The sequence below is a fragment of the Chelmon rostratus genome, chromosome 7, assembly GCF_017976325.1.
Source record: "Chelmon rostratus isolate fCheRos1 chromosome 7, fCheRos1.pri, whole genome shotgun sequence".
Classification (NCBI taxonomy): Eukaryota; Metazoa; Chordata; class Actinopteri; order Chaetodontiformes; family Chaetodontidae; genus Chelmon; species Chelmon rostratus.
This window is the reverse complement of record NC_055664.1, coordinates 16606260-16623611: the sequence shown is the minus strand read 5'-3', so window position 1 is coordinate 16623611 and position 17352 is coordinate 16606260. Positions and strand designations below refer to the sequence as shown.

At 40.5% G+C, this 17352-nt stretch overlaps 1 protein-coding gene across 1 annotated transcript; it reads left to right on the top strand.

The window, feature by feature from the left end:
* The first annotated feature begins 436 nt into the window (after window positions 1-436).
* Window positions 437-5717, top strand: il10ra (interleukin 10 receptor, alpha). The gene is made up of 7 exons (XM_041940982.1): window positions 437-711; window positions 2064-2184; window positions 2395-2564; window positions 2676-2821; window positions 3228-3399; window positions 4030-4148; window positions 4357-5717. The coding sequence occupies exons 1-7, from the start codon at window positions 648-650 to the stop codon at window positions 5266-5268; spliced, it is 1704 nt and encodes a 567-aa protein (XP_041796916.1). The 5' UTR covers window positions 437-647; the 3' UTR covers window positions 5269-5717.
* The last annotated feature ends 11635 nt before the right edge of the window (window positions 5718-17352 follow it).

Below are 17352 nucleotides of genomic sequence, written 5' to 3'. Positions count from 1 at the left end.
ATACATGTGCCGTAGTCAAACAAAGACAAGATGTGTCTGCTGCCGGCCCCAGTTGTCGATTTTTCATTATGTAAACTAGGAATTAAAAAAATCTCTTTAAAAACACCAGAATTCCTCTTTCATCTAACTACAGCCTGCAATGAAGGAAAGTGAAAGGGGAATCCATGAACACTTCTCTTTTCTACTCTCCGAGCCGTTTACAGTGGAACAGGGTTTTTTTTTTTTTTTTGACAGCCCTCACTAGCAGCTCACTGGCAAATCATGAACCTGCTGGGATTGTGGAAAGGGGAAAAGAAAAAGCTAAAGAGGAAGGAAAGGGTACGAGACAGAGAGACAAAACTAGTGGCGTCACTGATGAGTTGTGGCAGGAAACACATCATCTGAGAGGGAGGGGAGTTGAGCAAGAGAGGAAGGTATCTGGGGAGAACCATGTATGTTAAATCATTAAGCGAGTAAAACAAGATGCCTCTTCTCATTTCGTCCACAGAGAGCGGCTGCTTCGCTTTTGTCAACACTTTTATATTGATCTGAAGAGAAAAGATGGTTCTACAGCCTAATTTTCCTCGCTGATGATTGGAATAAGGGACTTTATTGGTGGCTAATGTGTGGATTACGACCTAACGGTGACACCTCTCCAGACAAGAGAAATGGATACGAGTAATAAGACTCTGATTGTTGCCTTCCTGATTATCTATATAAACTGCATGTCAGGTAATTAACAACTTTTATTACGCTGTAACTCGTCTAATTGCTTGATCTGTTTTACAATCTGTTTTTTGATCATGTTTTGTAATACACTTCATGGTTATCCAGACCGCGATCGTCATGGAACTGTTACTGCAGGTTAAATACAGAACACCTGGAAAATGTCTATATGCTGCTATGATGAAACCTGGTTTTTAAAAGCTTTATTTGCAATATGGTTTCCACCATGAAGGCACCTGGGGAAGAACAGAGAATTTACAGAACATCGTTCACACACTTTCCTGTTCCACTCGATCCCACAGTTAGAGTGGAAATTGTTAAAAACATGCTGCCTTCTTGAAAAACCCACAATGTCATTTTATGATCAGAGATCCCATAAATGATTTGCAACATCTTCATTTTGAGAGCCAGACTTCCTTTTCTCCTCCTGACCACAGCTTTGTTTAGCATGTGTAAACAATGGTGGAATGTAACTAAGTACATTTACTCAGGAACTGTAGTAGCACTGTAGCACTTAAGTACAAACTTGGGGCACTTGTACTTCACCTGAGTTTTTTTTCTTTTCATTCTACTTTCTACTTCAACTCTGCTACATTTCACAGGGAAATATTGTACTTTTTACTTCACTACAGCTTTAGTTACAAGTTACTTTACAAATTAAGATTTTTACATACAGAGCATATCAGACAGAACAATTAGTCGACTAATCAATAAGTCCATTAACAGAAAATTAATTAGTAAGTATTCTGATCATCAGTTAAGTCATTTTTTCGTGCAAAACTTAAGTTAATAGTTCCATCTTCACCAATGTGAGGGTGCTGATTGTTTTTAAGCTATTTTGACTGTTCATATTTATTTTTGATCATTTTGAATGTTGCTGGAGAAAACAAACATAGTGAAACTATGACTTTAGGTTTGGGTCTAATTTCTCACTATTAGCAGAATTTTGACAAACCAATCGAATTGATTAATCAAGAAAAATATAAGCAGATGAATCCGTATTAAAAAATGATCTTTAGCTGCAGACTGATACAAAGTAAACACCTTAGGTACATTTTCATGATTACATTTTAATGCTTTTACTTAAGTTACATTTTCAATGGAAGATTTTTACTTGGAGTCTTTTTACGGTGAGGTATTAGGACCTGAATACTTCCTCCACCATTCTGTGTTGACCACATGATTTTACATGACAGTTTGAAATAAAAAAAAAAACAGCACAAGTGTCTCCTCTTTCAGACAGGTATAATATACTGTGCTTTATTTGGAGTATTTTAATTGATCTTCTATACAATGAGCAGTGAATCTGTGTCATGATTACTGTATTTTTATTTTATTTAATGTCTTTTCTGTGGCAGGAGTGGTCGTCCTTCGGCCTGACAAACTGGTGGTGGATATTTTGGATGGGGAGGTAATGGTGCATTGGAATCAGCCAGCGGACGCCCCCTCAAACTCCCAGTACAATGTGCAAATGGCAAAGTATGTTTAAGTTTTACATCAGCGTCACTGTACCCTGTTCACCAACTTCGTGTTATTTAGCAATTCATATTTCCCAGCATTCTCTATTTCTCTACTTACCTGTACACTCATTTGTTTGCCTCTTAACTGAGTCAGACAGAAATGCTAGATTTTATTTAACTTCTTATACCACCCCTTCCATTTGGTGACTGGTGTGTTTATTGCCCTCAGTTACAACGGCAATTGGACCATGGTGGCCAGCTGCACAGGGATCACAAAGACCTACTGTGACCTAAGCAGCCTTATTCATGACTATCACGGTATCTACAAGGTCAAAATTGGGCTGGTCACAGGAGATGTCACGTCTTGGTCGATACCCAAGAAATTCGTCCTAAGTACAAGTAAGCATATCGTTGTAAGCGTAGCGTGGTTGAAACACTGGGTTTTGGCTGGTTAAGTAATCAATTAGGCACACTACAGGGTTGTTTTCTTACCTTTCTCTGTTCCTACAGGTAAATTGCGGCCTCCCTCCTTCACTTTGTGGCCTACATCCAGCAGTCTAACAGTTTCTGTTCACCAAAAACCCATTCTGAGAAAACTCTTTTCTTACGGGCCCACCTACACCATCTACCTGGAAGAGAGAGGACAAGACAACAAGGTGGGCATCAGAATTAGGTTTGATGACACAATTTGTGAAACATTGTGAGTCAGCATCACCCTTTCCACCAATTACTCATTAAAACACTACTCAGAACACAAGATGGGAGCTAATTGTAACAGGCTTTAATTGATTGGCAGGGCTTTTAAAACACAGACAAACACACTAGACGACAGCTAAATCTGTGCTAAAGAAGTCAAAAAGTGTATTTAAATCAATCTCTGCAATTGTGTATGTGGTTGTACTTGGATGCAACAAATGCTGGTTGGGCCATCGTTAGGTGATTGATCCAATAAGAAATTACAATATTTCATACTTATCCACCTGAATCAATATCTGATTCATACTCATCTCGGACTATATTGGTCTAATATGGTCTAAACTGTACATTTTTTTTACATCACAGAACACCACAGCATACATGAAAGATGACATGGAGGAGGAGGATCTGAGGACTAAGACTTTCAGTTCTCTCCGTCGAGGGAGAGAGTACTGTGTCAGCATGAAGGTGGAAGGCACAGGAGAGATCCTCTCCAGCAGCGTGTCCCCGAAACAGTGCGTGCGGCTACCGGAGCACGGTAAGAAACTCAACTTCTTTTTTTTTAAATGGCCAACAATAGAAAAATATGAGACATATAATGTATGTCAGTTGCATACATGCGTGACAAAGAAGACACAAGGAGGACAAAAAGCCACAACATGCACGATAAAAAGTTTTTAAAAAGTACTTTCTTTTGTCTGATCCTTGAAGGAACAGTTTGACAGTTTGAGAAATATACTTTTCGCTTTCCTGCCTTGAATTTGATGAGAAGATCAATACCACTTTCATGGCTGTGTGCTAGACAAAAGGCTACAGCCACCAGCTGTTTAGCTTAGCTTAGCATAAAGACTGGAAGCAGAGGCGAACAACTAGCCTGGTTCCGATCAAAGGGAGCAAAATCTGCTTGCCAGCACCTCTAAGGTTCAGTAATTAACACGTCATATTTCGTTGCTTCCAGTCCCTGCGTTAAGCGAAGTTAACAAGCCGCTGGTGGTAGCTTCATAATTACCATATTTATGAGATATTCTGCAATCTTCTTATCTAAATCCTGGCAAGAAAGCCCAAAAGTCTAAGATTGTGTTGCAATATGATACAGGCTTTGTGAAAAGTCTTGCACCTATTACGCCCTCGCTCCAATGTAACGTTTTCTTGTTTTTGTTCCCTCCAGAATGGTTCATAATTGCTGTGACATTCCTATCTATTCTGGGTATGCTGGCCTGCGCTGCTGTCATGGCTGCCATCCTCCTATGTTACCTGAGACGTCCAGAGAAAACACCTGCTGTGTTGGTAAGTATATAAAATTGCAGAATACTGGGAGGAATGATTGTTATGTAATCTTGTACTGTCAGCTATGTGGAAAGCAAAAGAGGATCGCAAACGAGGTCGCCCTTGCATCACATTAGCCTTGCTAGCTCAGTTTGTCATAACTAACTTTGGTCCTAAAAGTGACTTTACGGTGAATAACACAACACCCTTCTCTTCTTTTCTCCCCTAGAAATCCCCTGTAACTGGCTGGCTTCCAGTCTCTGTTGTAGAAGAGAATATGGAGGTTGTGACAGACAAAGGATGGTTCCTGTCCAGTCACAGAACAGAAGTGAAAAACTGTGTCAAAGACTCACTGGCCCCTGTTACGACAACAGAGGACAAAGGGGAGGAGGACAGGAGGACAAGTATGGACAGCGGGGTCAGCATTGAGTCCAACTCTACTACAAATCCTCCAATGAGACAAGAGGACAGCGGCTGTGGGAGCTTGGGAGGACCAGAGAGCTCCACTAGCGGTCAGACAGATTATCCCCTGCAGGAAGAGAGGACTGACACCCACATAGCGAGGAAGATGGAGGACAGTGGGGTGGTGGTGGGGCTGGGCTGCCAGCTTCTTTCTTCTTCCATTAATCTGGATGGACAGGACGGCGGGTCTCTAAAGGAGGCTGTTGCTGGAGGTAACTATCGCAGCCAGAGGCCCTCCGCCGTGCAGATTCACGTCTGCGATGATGAGGAGGTGCTCCCTGGCTCCGCTTTGGCCGAAGTGGTCACAGGCTACAGGGTTGGGCCTCAGTCGTGTATCTGCTCAGGAGCAGGTCAGTGCACTTGGTGCCATAAACAAGGCATTTACGAAACAGAAGTTATCAAACAATACAGAGCTATGCGTATTGACAATGGACTGCTGAGCAGCAAATGCAATTTTGTGGACTCTTACAAAAGGGGGATTACATTTTCAAGTTATTCTAAAAAAACACAAATAGACACTGTCGTGACAGATGACTTGGAAACAACTTTTATACAACTGGGGGAGACTTTCCCCTTGCTAACAGCTTTAACGCCGCTGCCCCTAGTGGAGGGGAGACAGGACTTCAATATGAACAATGTGTCCCTCTCTCTGTGTGACGTACAGCTGACGGCTGACTGAACTGTGAAATGCAACACAGCGCTGTTGATGAAGTCATGCTGACGTGACACAAGTTTTACCTCCTCCCAAGAGCTATTTTGGAGCAACACACTCCCTTTTTCCACATGACACACTGCTGGAAACATGCAATAGAAGCATGAGTTGATGTTTGTTTCGAGGAGAAATTCTCAAAAAAGGGAAAACAGAGCAGGCAACAGGCTGTTATTGAACATAGGGAGGAAATAGAGGTTAGACCACACAGCTGCTGAATGCTAAACAGTTGGTTGAAGTCTCAGGGGCCTCAGGAGATGGAGAACATAACATCAATGAGCGTATTCAAGCATCTCACTGGCTGTATTTACAACTAACTAAAATGCAGTATACCGGAAGTGAAACTGGTGTGAGCAATGCAGAGAGACGGTTTGAGAGTTACGTTTTTTTTGGACGTTTTACCACTTCTCGCTGCTTCTCACCTCTGCCAGCAATGATACCAAATGGCAGCAATGCAGCCTTAAAGTTTCTGAGACGTTTTTGCCACTGTTTAAGTATTAGACACTTGTGAGCCACTTCAAAGCAGATGAATTCCTCACTTCTCTCATCAATACCGTCAGATCATTTCTTAATATATTACCATTTCTTTTGCAACATCGAGAGGTGTCAAACACAGTCAGAAATAAGCAGCAAATGTTTCTTTACTCATTTTTAAATGATGTGCAGGACAATTTGTCACTGATTCTTGTTCACGTTGTCTGACTCTGTAAGTGGCGCTTAGATCTTGAGGCCTAAAACCCACGTCACTTTGGTTGTTTAATACATTTACCACATGTGATGAAAAAAATCTATTTATTTATTGTGTATTACTGTGAATACGTGTTGCTCTGCTCTTCTACCTGTGATTAAAAGAAACTGTCTCCCTGGAATGTCCTGTAAATTTCTTCACAGGAAAACCCAATCGCTGAACAAATGCCGATGTTGATTTCAGAAACCGTGACTCAAAGAAACACAAGGAAAACCCTGAAACAACTAAGCAATACCTGCTGGAAAATAAACATTAAATGTCAGTTAGCTATACTGGGAACCCCATATGTAAATTCTGTACAGGAACCAGAGCGGTGGTTTCAAACTATGAACTAAAGTTAAACTAAGAAACAAACACTTCCTCTTGACTCGGTTTTAAAAAGTCCTACTTCACACCGAGCGCAAAACTTTGGGGTCTTTATGGGGATGAAAAAGATCCCTGACAATGTAAAAAATAAAAAAAATCATGTGACCTGCTTATCTAAGTGCAGCATAAGGCACAGGGGAAGTGAGACAGCTTTTGGTTAATCCCAAAGGATGAAAAAAAAGATTTGTTTTTGAAAGCATCACATGATACTGGTCTTGCAGTACGTGTCCACTGATGATCATCAAAAAGATTTCAGTTCATCTTTTTTTTTTAATGCTCCATGTTTGGCTGCAAAAACCTTTTAGGGGTTCCTGGTGTAAACTTAAAGTGAAGTATGAAGTATGATCTGTGTGCCTTATACTGATCATCCTTTGCCCACTTGCAGGTTAAATATCAGGTGTTCCACGATACTGTCGCTCTTTCACAGTTTGTTTTGGAGCAGGACTGTAATTGCATTTTGAATTTAAACCAGACAAATTTGAAGGTGCAGGTGCAAAACGTTGATCTGTGCATTGTCACCTGGCGTCATCTGTCCCTTCAGTCTGTGGCACAGCGCTATAATTCATGCACATCCAATGACTGGTGACTGCCAGTAGCTCAGCTTGACTTGATGCAGACTGTGCTCAATCATATTTTGGGGAATGCAAATCAGCACAGCTGCAGGTGGTTAGCTAAAAATGGATTCATCACACTGCAGAAATGAAAATGGCGACAGTAATCTGTCACGCATGCCGTGCAAATAAAACATGCTACTGCACTGTAATTTGTTAAAAACATAACATGTATTTTGCAAACGAGGTTGAAGTAGTTTCCCACCAGACTAAAAGAAGCTGATGGAAGTTTTGTGGAGATTTACAACTGCGCAACATTTACAGGAAGTGTTTTGTAGTACCCATAGGAAGGTGGCATTGCTTAACTTTGACTGACTGGCTTGAATTTGCCTTTTCATGACCAAGGCATTGTGTCAAAAGATTAAAATCTTTATTTTTCTGAGGCACAAAAAGTCTTGATCCCTAACATAATTATGAAGGAAGAAATGCAGAGAAAAGCTGTTAAACACTGCAGCCCAGAGTGGACGCACAGAGTGGGGAGCCTTGAAGTCATCTAAAGATTTCTAACCCTTGTTTTATCTTGTGCACATCTAAGTTATGCCTGTTTTTGACTGAACAGAACAGCTGACCTTTGTTCACATTACTGTGGGCAGCTCACATCAGAAACACATCAGATGTAGAGAAGCATGTTTTAGTTTCATTAAGGGAAAAACTATGAGACATTTAAGTTCCGCCAACCATAGAAAGTATCAAAAAGGTCGTAGATATGTGACTTTGGAAGGAAGTTGCCTGCAGCTTACAAGAAAACGTATCTGCTTTGTTTGCTGTGGTTGAGCAGCTCGAGCTGTCGGTATTCTGGCTTCACCTCAAACGTTCTCATCAGCAGAAGAATGTGCGCATTTGCTTCTCTGTGGTGAGTGCGCATACTCACATGTGCACTTTCAGGACAAACAGGAAAACTAACAGAGTAAAATTGAATATACACATAGTTTTTAATACATTTTCTTTACAATGACATCAAAATGGCAGAAAAGTACAACTTTGCGTGTGATGCCCCTCTTTCAGTTTCAAGTGTTGAGTTGACCATGAGGCCGTGACACGGTCCGAAAGCATGATGTCACACGAAAAGTTAAAAGTAGAGTGAAAACAACAGGGTGAATTCCCTCCTCTGTGTTCAGGTTAAAATATCAACATGAACGTGAGCAGCAAAATAGGTACAGGAACAGATAGCATACGCGTTAAAAACATGACAAAATGCGTGGGAAAGTGACAGACGAGAGGTGTGCCTTCCATCCTGGTGGTCAACTGCCACAAAGTCAACCGTCATTTCACGATGCTGCTGATTGAGAAGGGTGGAGGAGACTTCTTCACGCCGACTTTGCTGCAGACAGAGAGATCAAACGCGCCAAGCTTACCCATGCAACCATGAGGCAATTATACACAGGGAACTCAAACGTTTGATTTGATAAGCCTGTTAGGAAAAATCCACTTACTTGAGCACTTTGTCTTTCAATGACAGCTCTATAGAGGAATAAATGGAAATGTGTGTTTCAATATGACAACAGCGTGACAGATTCATCATATTGTAGTCTTAATGACTTTGCTCCTCTGCCCTAATACGAAGAAGGTCAGGGAAATTTGTGAAAAAGTGTTCACAAAAGTCTTTGAATTATTAACAGTAATCAGGTTGATGAGATGTTACCATTGGACTTTTTAAATGTAATTTTTCAATGCTGTGTGCATGATAATTTCCAGTCACTTCCATTGTATTGTGGAGTCAGGAAGAGAAACATATCTGAAACCTGGGCAGATTAAACCAAACCTATCTGCATGGCTCAATACCACTAGAGGTAAGATAGAGTGCATGTTTTCTTTGTTGCTGTCTGTCATTTAATTTGACTCATTGAAGCTCCACTCACCCTTTTTCTTACAGCACTTTTTGCACTTTTTGCATTTATACTTGCAGCAGAATTGCACAATGGCAATGGTGAAGAGGATCGCCAGGATCCCAAAGCCCACAAGAATCCCCACTGCTGTTGAGTTTACCCTGCTCTCTGCAAATACAAATACAGACAGGTAATTAGATTTTAACCATAGATTAACACACTTTCACAGATCACTTTAGAAGCCAAGCCAGCTAAATGACAAAAAGGTTCTTTCTGAAATTTACAGGGTATCGTATTCCTGACATAAATGATTACTAACTGAAAGACTTCAGCATCATGGGAGACTGAAAGTCTCCCATGCTGCCTGGGCCTAATTGGATCAATATATTTGTTGGTTATGAATGACTATAGACTCTGATGGAATGAGACTGGGAAATCAATCTCCTGAGAGATGCTGACTCTGCCTTCATTAGCAGTCTTCGGAGAGACACTGAAATGACGAGTTCTGGCACATGATGTAAACAGCTGAGATTTTTTTTAATGATACTGTCCTCCACTGCAGCAGCAACAGCAGATGGAGAACCCTTTCTGCTTAACTTTCTTCATTTTTTCACTTTTCAAGCAACAGCTATACCGTATACATGCAGTAATGAAGTTCTACGTTTCCAGCTAACACAGTGAAAAGAGGTTGTGATGTAGTTAGAAGAAACAAGCAGAGTAAAACTGTGAAATGCACAACAAGCAACCCAACAAAACATTAAAAGACACTGGTCTGAAGAATTCGTTGGAATTCAATAACAGCAGTGTTGTAAAAGTAAAATACAGGAAATCTGAATCACTACGATGAGCAACTGTCTGAAAAGTCACTGTAAACAGAACTGAAATCAACTCAGGGAAAAGACTCACACTTACCACCATTCCCCATAGCTGCCAGCCAGGATGACCAGTGTTCTGTCTCTTCTTGTCAGCTCCCTGGCCTTTCGGAGTTGAGCTCTGCCACCCACTTCCTTGACTTTACATCTGTGTTTGTTAAATGCTTTGTCTTGAGAACTCTGTAATGTTCCTCCTTCACCTACGTCTGCCTGCTCATACCAGTCATTCTTTTAAAACCAGTCCATCTTCTTTCTTTATTACACATGTCTGCCACCCTCCCTCCATTAGCAACTCTTATAACAAAGTGGATCTGAGGACCTGAGGTCGTTCCCACATGGACAGTCATGCTTAGCAACCCTTGCTTTAAAGTTTCACACTGGAGTACTTTGATACTGTGCAACCTTGATGTATGACTGTCTCACTGAGACCCAGCAGGAAACTAAAACACAACTAGAAACTCTTGAACACTCTCACCAAGCCCGTGGAGAACTATTTTGAAACTACGACAGAGAGGCCTCTGACACGAAGGCCTCCGATGCCAGCCTCTCCTTCTTTAACAAATCATTAACAGACAACCAGGTAACACCTGAATCAAGTGGTGTGTGGGGACTCCCTGTTGGATGACTGAGTTATTACACCTCTTCGTCGCAATTGTTGAAAAATAACGGTGCAAACAGTAGATGAAACCAAATTTAACTATGGAAACGGTACCAAAACAGAAGTGCTGATACTGTCATTAACAAAATTCCACTAAAAAAAAAAAAATAATGTTCTGACAGTAAATGTTTTTCAGTTAGCATAAAAAGTTACAAACCCAGTATCTTCCATACAATTAAAATCTTGTGATATAAGTAGATACTGTCTTGCTGTAGATGTGTTTTCTCAAGAGACACACAATTCTGCATCATTGAACGCATACATAAGTATGTGACTACTGGACTGCAGGACTGAATTAAAATAAAAGACCTGCATACACTTGCTTCAACATTGTCTCTAAAGTGCAAGTCTGGGGATTCATTTTTAAAGCTTTCATGTTGGGTAAACATAATAATTGTACTACACTTGGCAGCTGCTCTGACACATTCTGGTGTTGTGACCTTTAAAAGAGGAGAATATTAGAACACAGACGAACTAAATAAATGCTTCTTAGTAAGTAGGACATCAGCTTGAAAAATTTGAATCTTAAAGACATCACCCTTCATCCACGAGATGTTATCAGTGGTGGAAAGTTTCCTGTTATTTAAGCTGTGCGAGTGATTCACACTCTGACAACATGAGTCTAACGGCAGATCACGAGCCACGAAATGTGTGAACGGCTACACAGAGAGTTGCCTGCCTGCCATTTACCAACGTTCATCAGGATGGGAGACTGCTTTCTTATACTGATAAACATGACTCACTTGTACTGCTAGATTGTGCTGATAGACAGGAATTAAAATTAAATCATATCTGAAGTTTCTGTGTACATCTGAAATTTAAGTGGAATTCAAGTTCCCCCTTCCATCCAACACATGTGTGGAGTCAGCATTCTTTTTATGCTTCCTTTATTTAATTGTCTACGCATCCAACTGATCATGCAGATGCAGATTTTATCCTATCTCAACCTGTATGCCCCTGACAATGTGAATACTGCATGGGTCAAAAAAGTCAGTCTTTCTCTTCCTATTTCTATCTTTCTTCTCAGTCTTCTACTGTTTCTCTCCTTTGGTCCAGACGGAAATATCTCAACAACTACTGAATGGATTTCCATGAAATTTTATGAATGCGTTCACGGTTGGCAGAGGATGCAATCCACTGACTTTGCAAATCCCCTGACTTTTCCTGTGATGCCACCATCGTGTCAAAAATTTCATGTGTCCGATACTTCGGTTTCTTAACAAATTTTATGTAAAACTACTGACACCCCCATCAGTCTATGCTGTACTTTGCCTTTAGCGCTAATTAGCAAATGTTAGCATGCTAGCACGCTAAACTAAGATGGTGAGCACGGTAAACATTGAACCTGCTAAACAACACCATGTAATCATTGCCACTGTGTGCATGTTAGCATCTTAGCATTCAGCTCAATGCACCACTGTGCAACCTCAAAGAGCTGTTACCATGGCTATAGATTCTTAGGGTATGTAGCAAGATACTCACTATTTACAAGATAGTTCACCATATTTACTGCCATTGCACTTGAGTGTCCAGATTTTGAGTGTAGATGATGCAAAATGATGATTGTAAGTGTAAGTGTAATGATTTGTAACTGTCCAAAATGTCTCTGTTCTGCTCACTACTGAGTAAACTATGATATTCTGGTAGGTAGTGAACGAGTGAACAAGGGGTGATTTTGGATACAATCTTCATCTTGCAAGAATGTTCTAATTTGCAATTCCAAGCAAAACGTAAAGTGAGTTAGTCATGATCTGCCTGCTCTGCAATAAAAATGAAAATTCATGTTTTCTCCACATTCATGTTTAGTCCATAAAGGCCACATATGGTGGGTAATTCAAAATTTGGCACCACATATTGAGCTCCTGTATAATCCTCTGGATATTTTTCAAAATGTTTTAAGAAGGAGGGAGAATTTCATAGTCATAATTTAGTCAGATCCTGCTTAAATCTGACAATCTCCTGTATGTACGATTTAGTGACATCTGGTGGTTAGTTCGCAGATGACTAACCCCTTACCTCACCCCCAAATTCCAAAGCGTGTAGGAGAGCCAATGGTGGCCACTAAAATCTCAAAAGACTGTCTCTAGAGCCAGTGTTTGGTTTGTTTGTTCTGGACTACTGTAGAAACATGGCGGTGCACATGGTGGACTGTGGAGGAGGATGACGATATAAAGAACTTAATTATGAATGTTATATTTAATTTCTGCCAAAAGATCCCCTAAATCCTACACACCTGACCTTTAACATAAGTAGCGATTCCCTTCTGTATCAGTGCCATCGAAGGGAATTAATCTAAATTTTGACCTTTTTTTTTGTATGTATTTGACACGTTTTCAGTTTCCTGAAAGAACTCTTATTAATTGTTTTGTTGTACAATTGAATTTTCTTTTTCTTTTTTTTCAGCTGATATCCTACACTTATTAACATTATTGCACAGACTTATCAAAGATGCCAGCAGGCAAGGAAACAGAGTGAAACAGCTAGCCTCACTCCAGTCCAGTGGTACGCTAAAATAATCCACCTACCAGCACTTCTAAAGCTCACTAATTAACATGTTAAATCTCTTTTCTTAATCACTACACTACTTGCCTTAAGCATAAAAACAAGTTTTTGGTTTTACGCATCCCTGACAAAGTCTGATGTTATATTTCATAAATATAATAAAATCTCAGTAGAAATATAGATGAAAAAAATCAATTCTAAATAGTGGGTCAACATCATTTTGGACAAATGCAGTCAGTGCCTGTGTGTCTGTGTGTTCATGAAGTGAACAGTAACAGCAAGCAGGAAACAATGTCATCTCACCATCACGGCACAGTGAGAAGTGCCTCTTGATAAGTGCAGTGAAAACTTGTCACCATCTTATGTTGTATAACCAGTGATATATTTCACATTTCTCAGCAGACAGCATGAGTGCTTCCTTATACTGTAAATCCATTCAATTAAAGCTGTCCGTCAGGTGAGGCGGGTGTCAGCTGACACAATTAAACCATAAAAAAGTGTTTTGTGGTCCCAAAGGACAGTGTCGCAGGGCTTGTATCACACGCATCTCATGCTGCAGTGTCAATGTTGAAGATAACATATTTTGGGATAAATATATAGTAAATGCATACAATTTTGGGCAGAAATGATGTATTATCATGGACATTCTTGGTGGCACTTGAATGCATATTTTCAATTCCATTTTTTACATTACTCTGTTTAACCTAAAATGTATTGCGTAACTGACCTGAATAGTTATTGCTTGAAGCCTCTGAGACACTTTTCTTTCAAATCTGAAGCATTTCAAGCAACATTTGCCATATTTAAAAAAAAAAACAAAAAAAGTTTTGTTAAAACTCTATATATATATATGTCTCCTAGATGACGCTGGGATGACATACATTCTTCAGAGTCCAGGGAATATGAAATGTGGAGGTGTTAATTATTAACCAGTTATTTTTCAAGCTGCACTTCCCCTAACGTTTCTCAAGCTTCAAGTTTCACAAAATACACACCTGAGGAGGGTTTGGATGCCTTGGTGGGTGGGGAGATGTTGGTGTAATGACTTTGATGGGAAATTGGGGTGGTGCACCTGTGTGTGTGTGTGTGTGTGTGTGAGAGAGAGAGAGAGAGAGAGAGAGAGAGACTTTGTGTGCTGTGGAAGAGGACGGCAGAGAAGTGGGGATGAAGGAACTGTGAGGGTGTTTCCTGTTGGCAACATAAAAGGTGAGCGGAGAAACTCCTCAGAGGAAGATGCTGAACTTCAGACACCAGAAAACGTCTCTCAACCAGTTTGCTCACTAAGCTTATGAGGCTTTTCTGACAAGGAGTGGAAGCTGCTTTACAGGTGAGGAAGACTACAGCGGTATGAGGAATTATGCACAGCAAAAAGCGAAATCTAAGCAAGATGTAACGTCCTAAATCAAGGCTATATTTGATTTTTTTGTGTCTGACATGATCTATGTCTATATCGGAGCATCTCACTTGTTTCAAGCATTTTTTGTCCTTAAGTATTTTATGTAGCGATTACAATCTTGCTGAGATTTTCCTACTAGTTCTGAGCAACGTAATGCTTGAAACTAGAATTTCCAGAATTATAAAGCTGTTGGACCAACACTGAAGTACAAAACTTGCTTTGACGAAATCAGAATTTGTTTGTATCCAGACAAATGTGCTTATTTGTACAACTACATTTAAGGTTACTGTGGCCTCTTTGACACCACATATTGTAACTGGTTTTAAAAATCTTGGTAAGGGAAGTTCTCTGGCTCTGTTGGCAGATCATTTTGCTGTGTGTCTGTGTTTAATGAGGTTTACTTCTGTAGTTTGTGCAGACTTGCTGTTGCTGCATTTCAGCAAGTAATTGACAACCTAATAGTTTTTACTTTTTCCAAAGAAGTTGCTGGGGAGTAACTCATACAGTTGATTGAGAATACTTTCAGTGGACTAACTTCAGCTCCAGTTCCTCACTTGGCACCTACTCTTAATTGCATTGTAAATAGAAAAATTATTGATGACAACCCTAAACTTATCTGTTAATATCTAACCCATCTGGACTATACACTTTTGGGAAAGTACTTTCCATGCAGCCAGTTTCACGAGAAAACAGCAGTGATTTCAGCAGCAGAACAGGTGGTTTCATTGACAAAGAAATGAAGAATAATGGATGGATGAATTTCATCTGTGTGGCGCAGACTGTGTGTTTGGCTGTCATGCTGTGAGAGCTGATGGGATTATGATTAAAATGAAGCAGTTTGACTCAGCAGAATAATACAGGCCTAGAGTCAAACAAGGGTGTACAATAGGCTTGTTAGATCTCTGAACTGCTCTCATCTTCTCTTTTGTGGCATGTGCAAACATTTTGTCAGCCATTGCTAAACCATGTGACTGCATAATATTCATGTGCGCTACGGTCTAAACTCTGAGGGAAATGTGCTATACTAGAGGGAATGAAAAATGGGCCATTTACTGTACATACACTTTGTGACAGTACACTACATATACACACTATAGTTGTTGTTTTTTTGTCTTTACAAACATGTAAATGAGACGATTTGGATTTTAATTGGCAAACACAAAAAAGGAGGTCATGCACCAGACTTCATACCAGGGTGGAGCCTCTAAATGACTTGTCAACTTTATGGAAACCTGAATATCAGCAAAGTTAGCAAAGATTATTGGTTGAAAGAGACTTTGTACTTTTAGACGTCATTGACCTCAAAGCAATCCGCTCCAAAAGCTCTATGTATCAATCTATCTACCTATCTAAATTACCTCCCCACCTACATTTATACAGCTGTCCATTAATCTGTTTTTGGATATACTGTGTGCTCTGAGACAATCGCTGAGGCCACAGACCAAGTTTTAGAAATGAGGAAAGGTTGGGAGTGAGCTTTAAGGTTCATTGCATTTAATAGTCCAGGTCAGCTGCTGTTTCTAACAATGGCTCTTTCTCCTCAGCCAACCTTCTCGCGCTCCCAGTCTTCTCCCTCAGTTGTCTATGCTCAGTGTCCCATAACATTCACAGTAGCTTAATTTTTAGAAGCACTGACCTAGTGACCAGAGTGGTCATCAAGTGCATCCTTCAACACTTCAGTCGCATAGGACAGAAACCTGCTGCTATAGCGTTTTCTATATGTTGCACATCTGGGCCAAACCAATCAGCAGGATTATGGGAAAAAAACGAGAGATTTTCAAGAAATTGAAAAAGAAATTTCGCAGCAGATCTGAATCTGCCTCATGTGTTGGACACATTAATTATTTTTACATTTCCTTAACAGTGCAAGATAGGGCATTTAACCTTGGTGGAATAAACTCCCTTCTTGTTACAATATATTACAAATGCAGCCACAGGACCACAGGCTATGGCCACAGATATTTCTATCTGTTTGCACCAGACAGAAATATCTCAACAGCCACAGATGGATTGCCATAAAATTAAGGACAGACATTCATGTTCTCCTCAGGATCAATTGTAAAAACATGGGATACTTTCAATTAGAACATCATGTCAATTTTTAATTTGTCCAATGACCAAAAGCCTGCAAAACTAATTAGTTTCCCATCAGCCTCAGCTGCACCTTGTGTTGAGTCCTAATTAACGGTTATGGTTAACATGGTAACCATTATACCTGCTGATCATCAGCATGCTAGAATTGTCATTGTGAGCATTCGCACGGCTGCTAGCACGACTGTAGACTCTTGTAGGTTGAGGCAGATGGCCGCCAGCCCAGAGCTTGGTTCTTCTTGAGGAATCTGCCTGTTAAAAGGAAGTTTTTCCTCGCTGCCGTTACCAAGCGCTTGCTCATGGGAAAATTGTTGCAATTGTTGGGTCTCTGTCCGTTGAAGAACATGGTCTGCCTGCTCCATGTGGGAAGTGTCATGACAACAGCCATTGTTGTGATTTGCTGTTATATAAATAAACTGAATTGAATTAAAATAGGTCAGTGAGTATATTTGTCATATTCCTGTTCTGCTCATGCTACGTGACATGGCATGAGTCACAATTGGATGCCAGACGCAAACTCCTGACTGATACCAACTGGCTTCTCATCTGACTGTCAAAACACAGGTGGAAAAGACACACGCCTCAGCCTCAGGGCATATTACTGCACACACACACGACACCACTGCTGACTTCAAGTTGTGTCTGGGTTTGTGTGTGTGTGTGTGTGTGTGTGCTGCACTGTGCCACGTCTGTGCTTTTGCATGTACTTGTATCTGCACATATGCCTGGCTGTGTGGGTGTATGTTTGGGTAAAATCTGAGAAGCAAAGAGGCACAGGAGGGGAGCTAAGGTGTAAAGGATGCAAAAGGGGGGCAAAGAAAAGACATGGTGTGCTTTATGTCCAGAGGGCTTAAAAGTTTGGAGTGGGAGGGGTGTGTGGGTGGAGGGACAAAACTGGAGAGGGCATGCAGGTAGGAAGAGACAGGTAGTAAAAGAGAGGCGGGTTCAAGAGTCAGGTTACCTGGAATACTTCAGTTTAGTTTT

What these genes read in the sequence shown, in the direction of transcription:
- il10ra (XM_041940982.1), top strand. Translation starts at nt 648, where the DNA reads ATGGATACGAGTAATAAGACTCTGATTGTTGCCTTCCTGATTATCTAT. An exon ending in AGAGAGGACAAGACAACAAG is followed by an intron (nt 2,822 to 3,227) that starts GTGGGCATCAGA and finishes TTTACATCACAG; the next exon opens with AACACCACAGCATACATGAA. An exon ending in AGAAAACACCTGCTGTGTTG is followed by an intron (nt 4,149 to 4,356) that starts GTAAGTATATAA and finishes TTTCTCCCCTAG; the next exon opens with AAATCCCCTGTAACTGGCTG.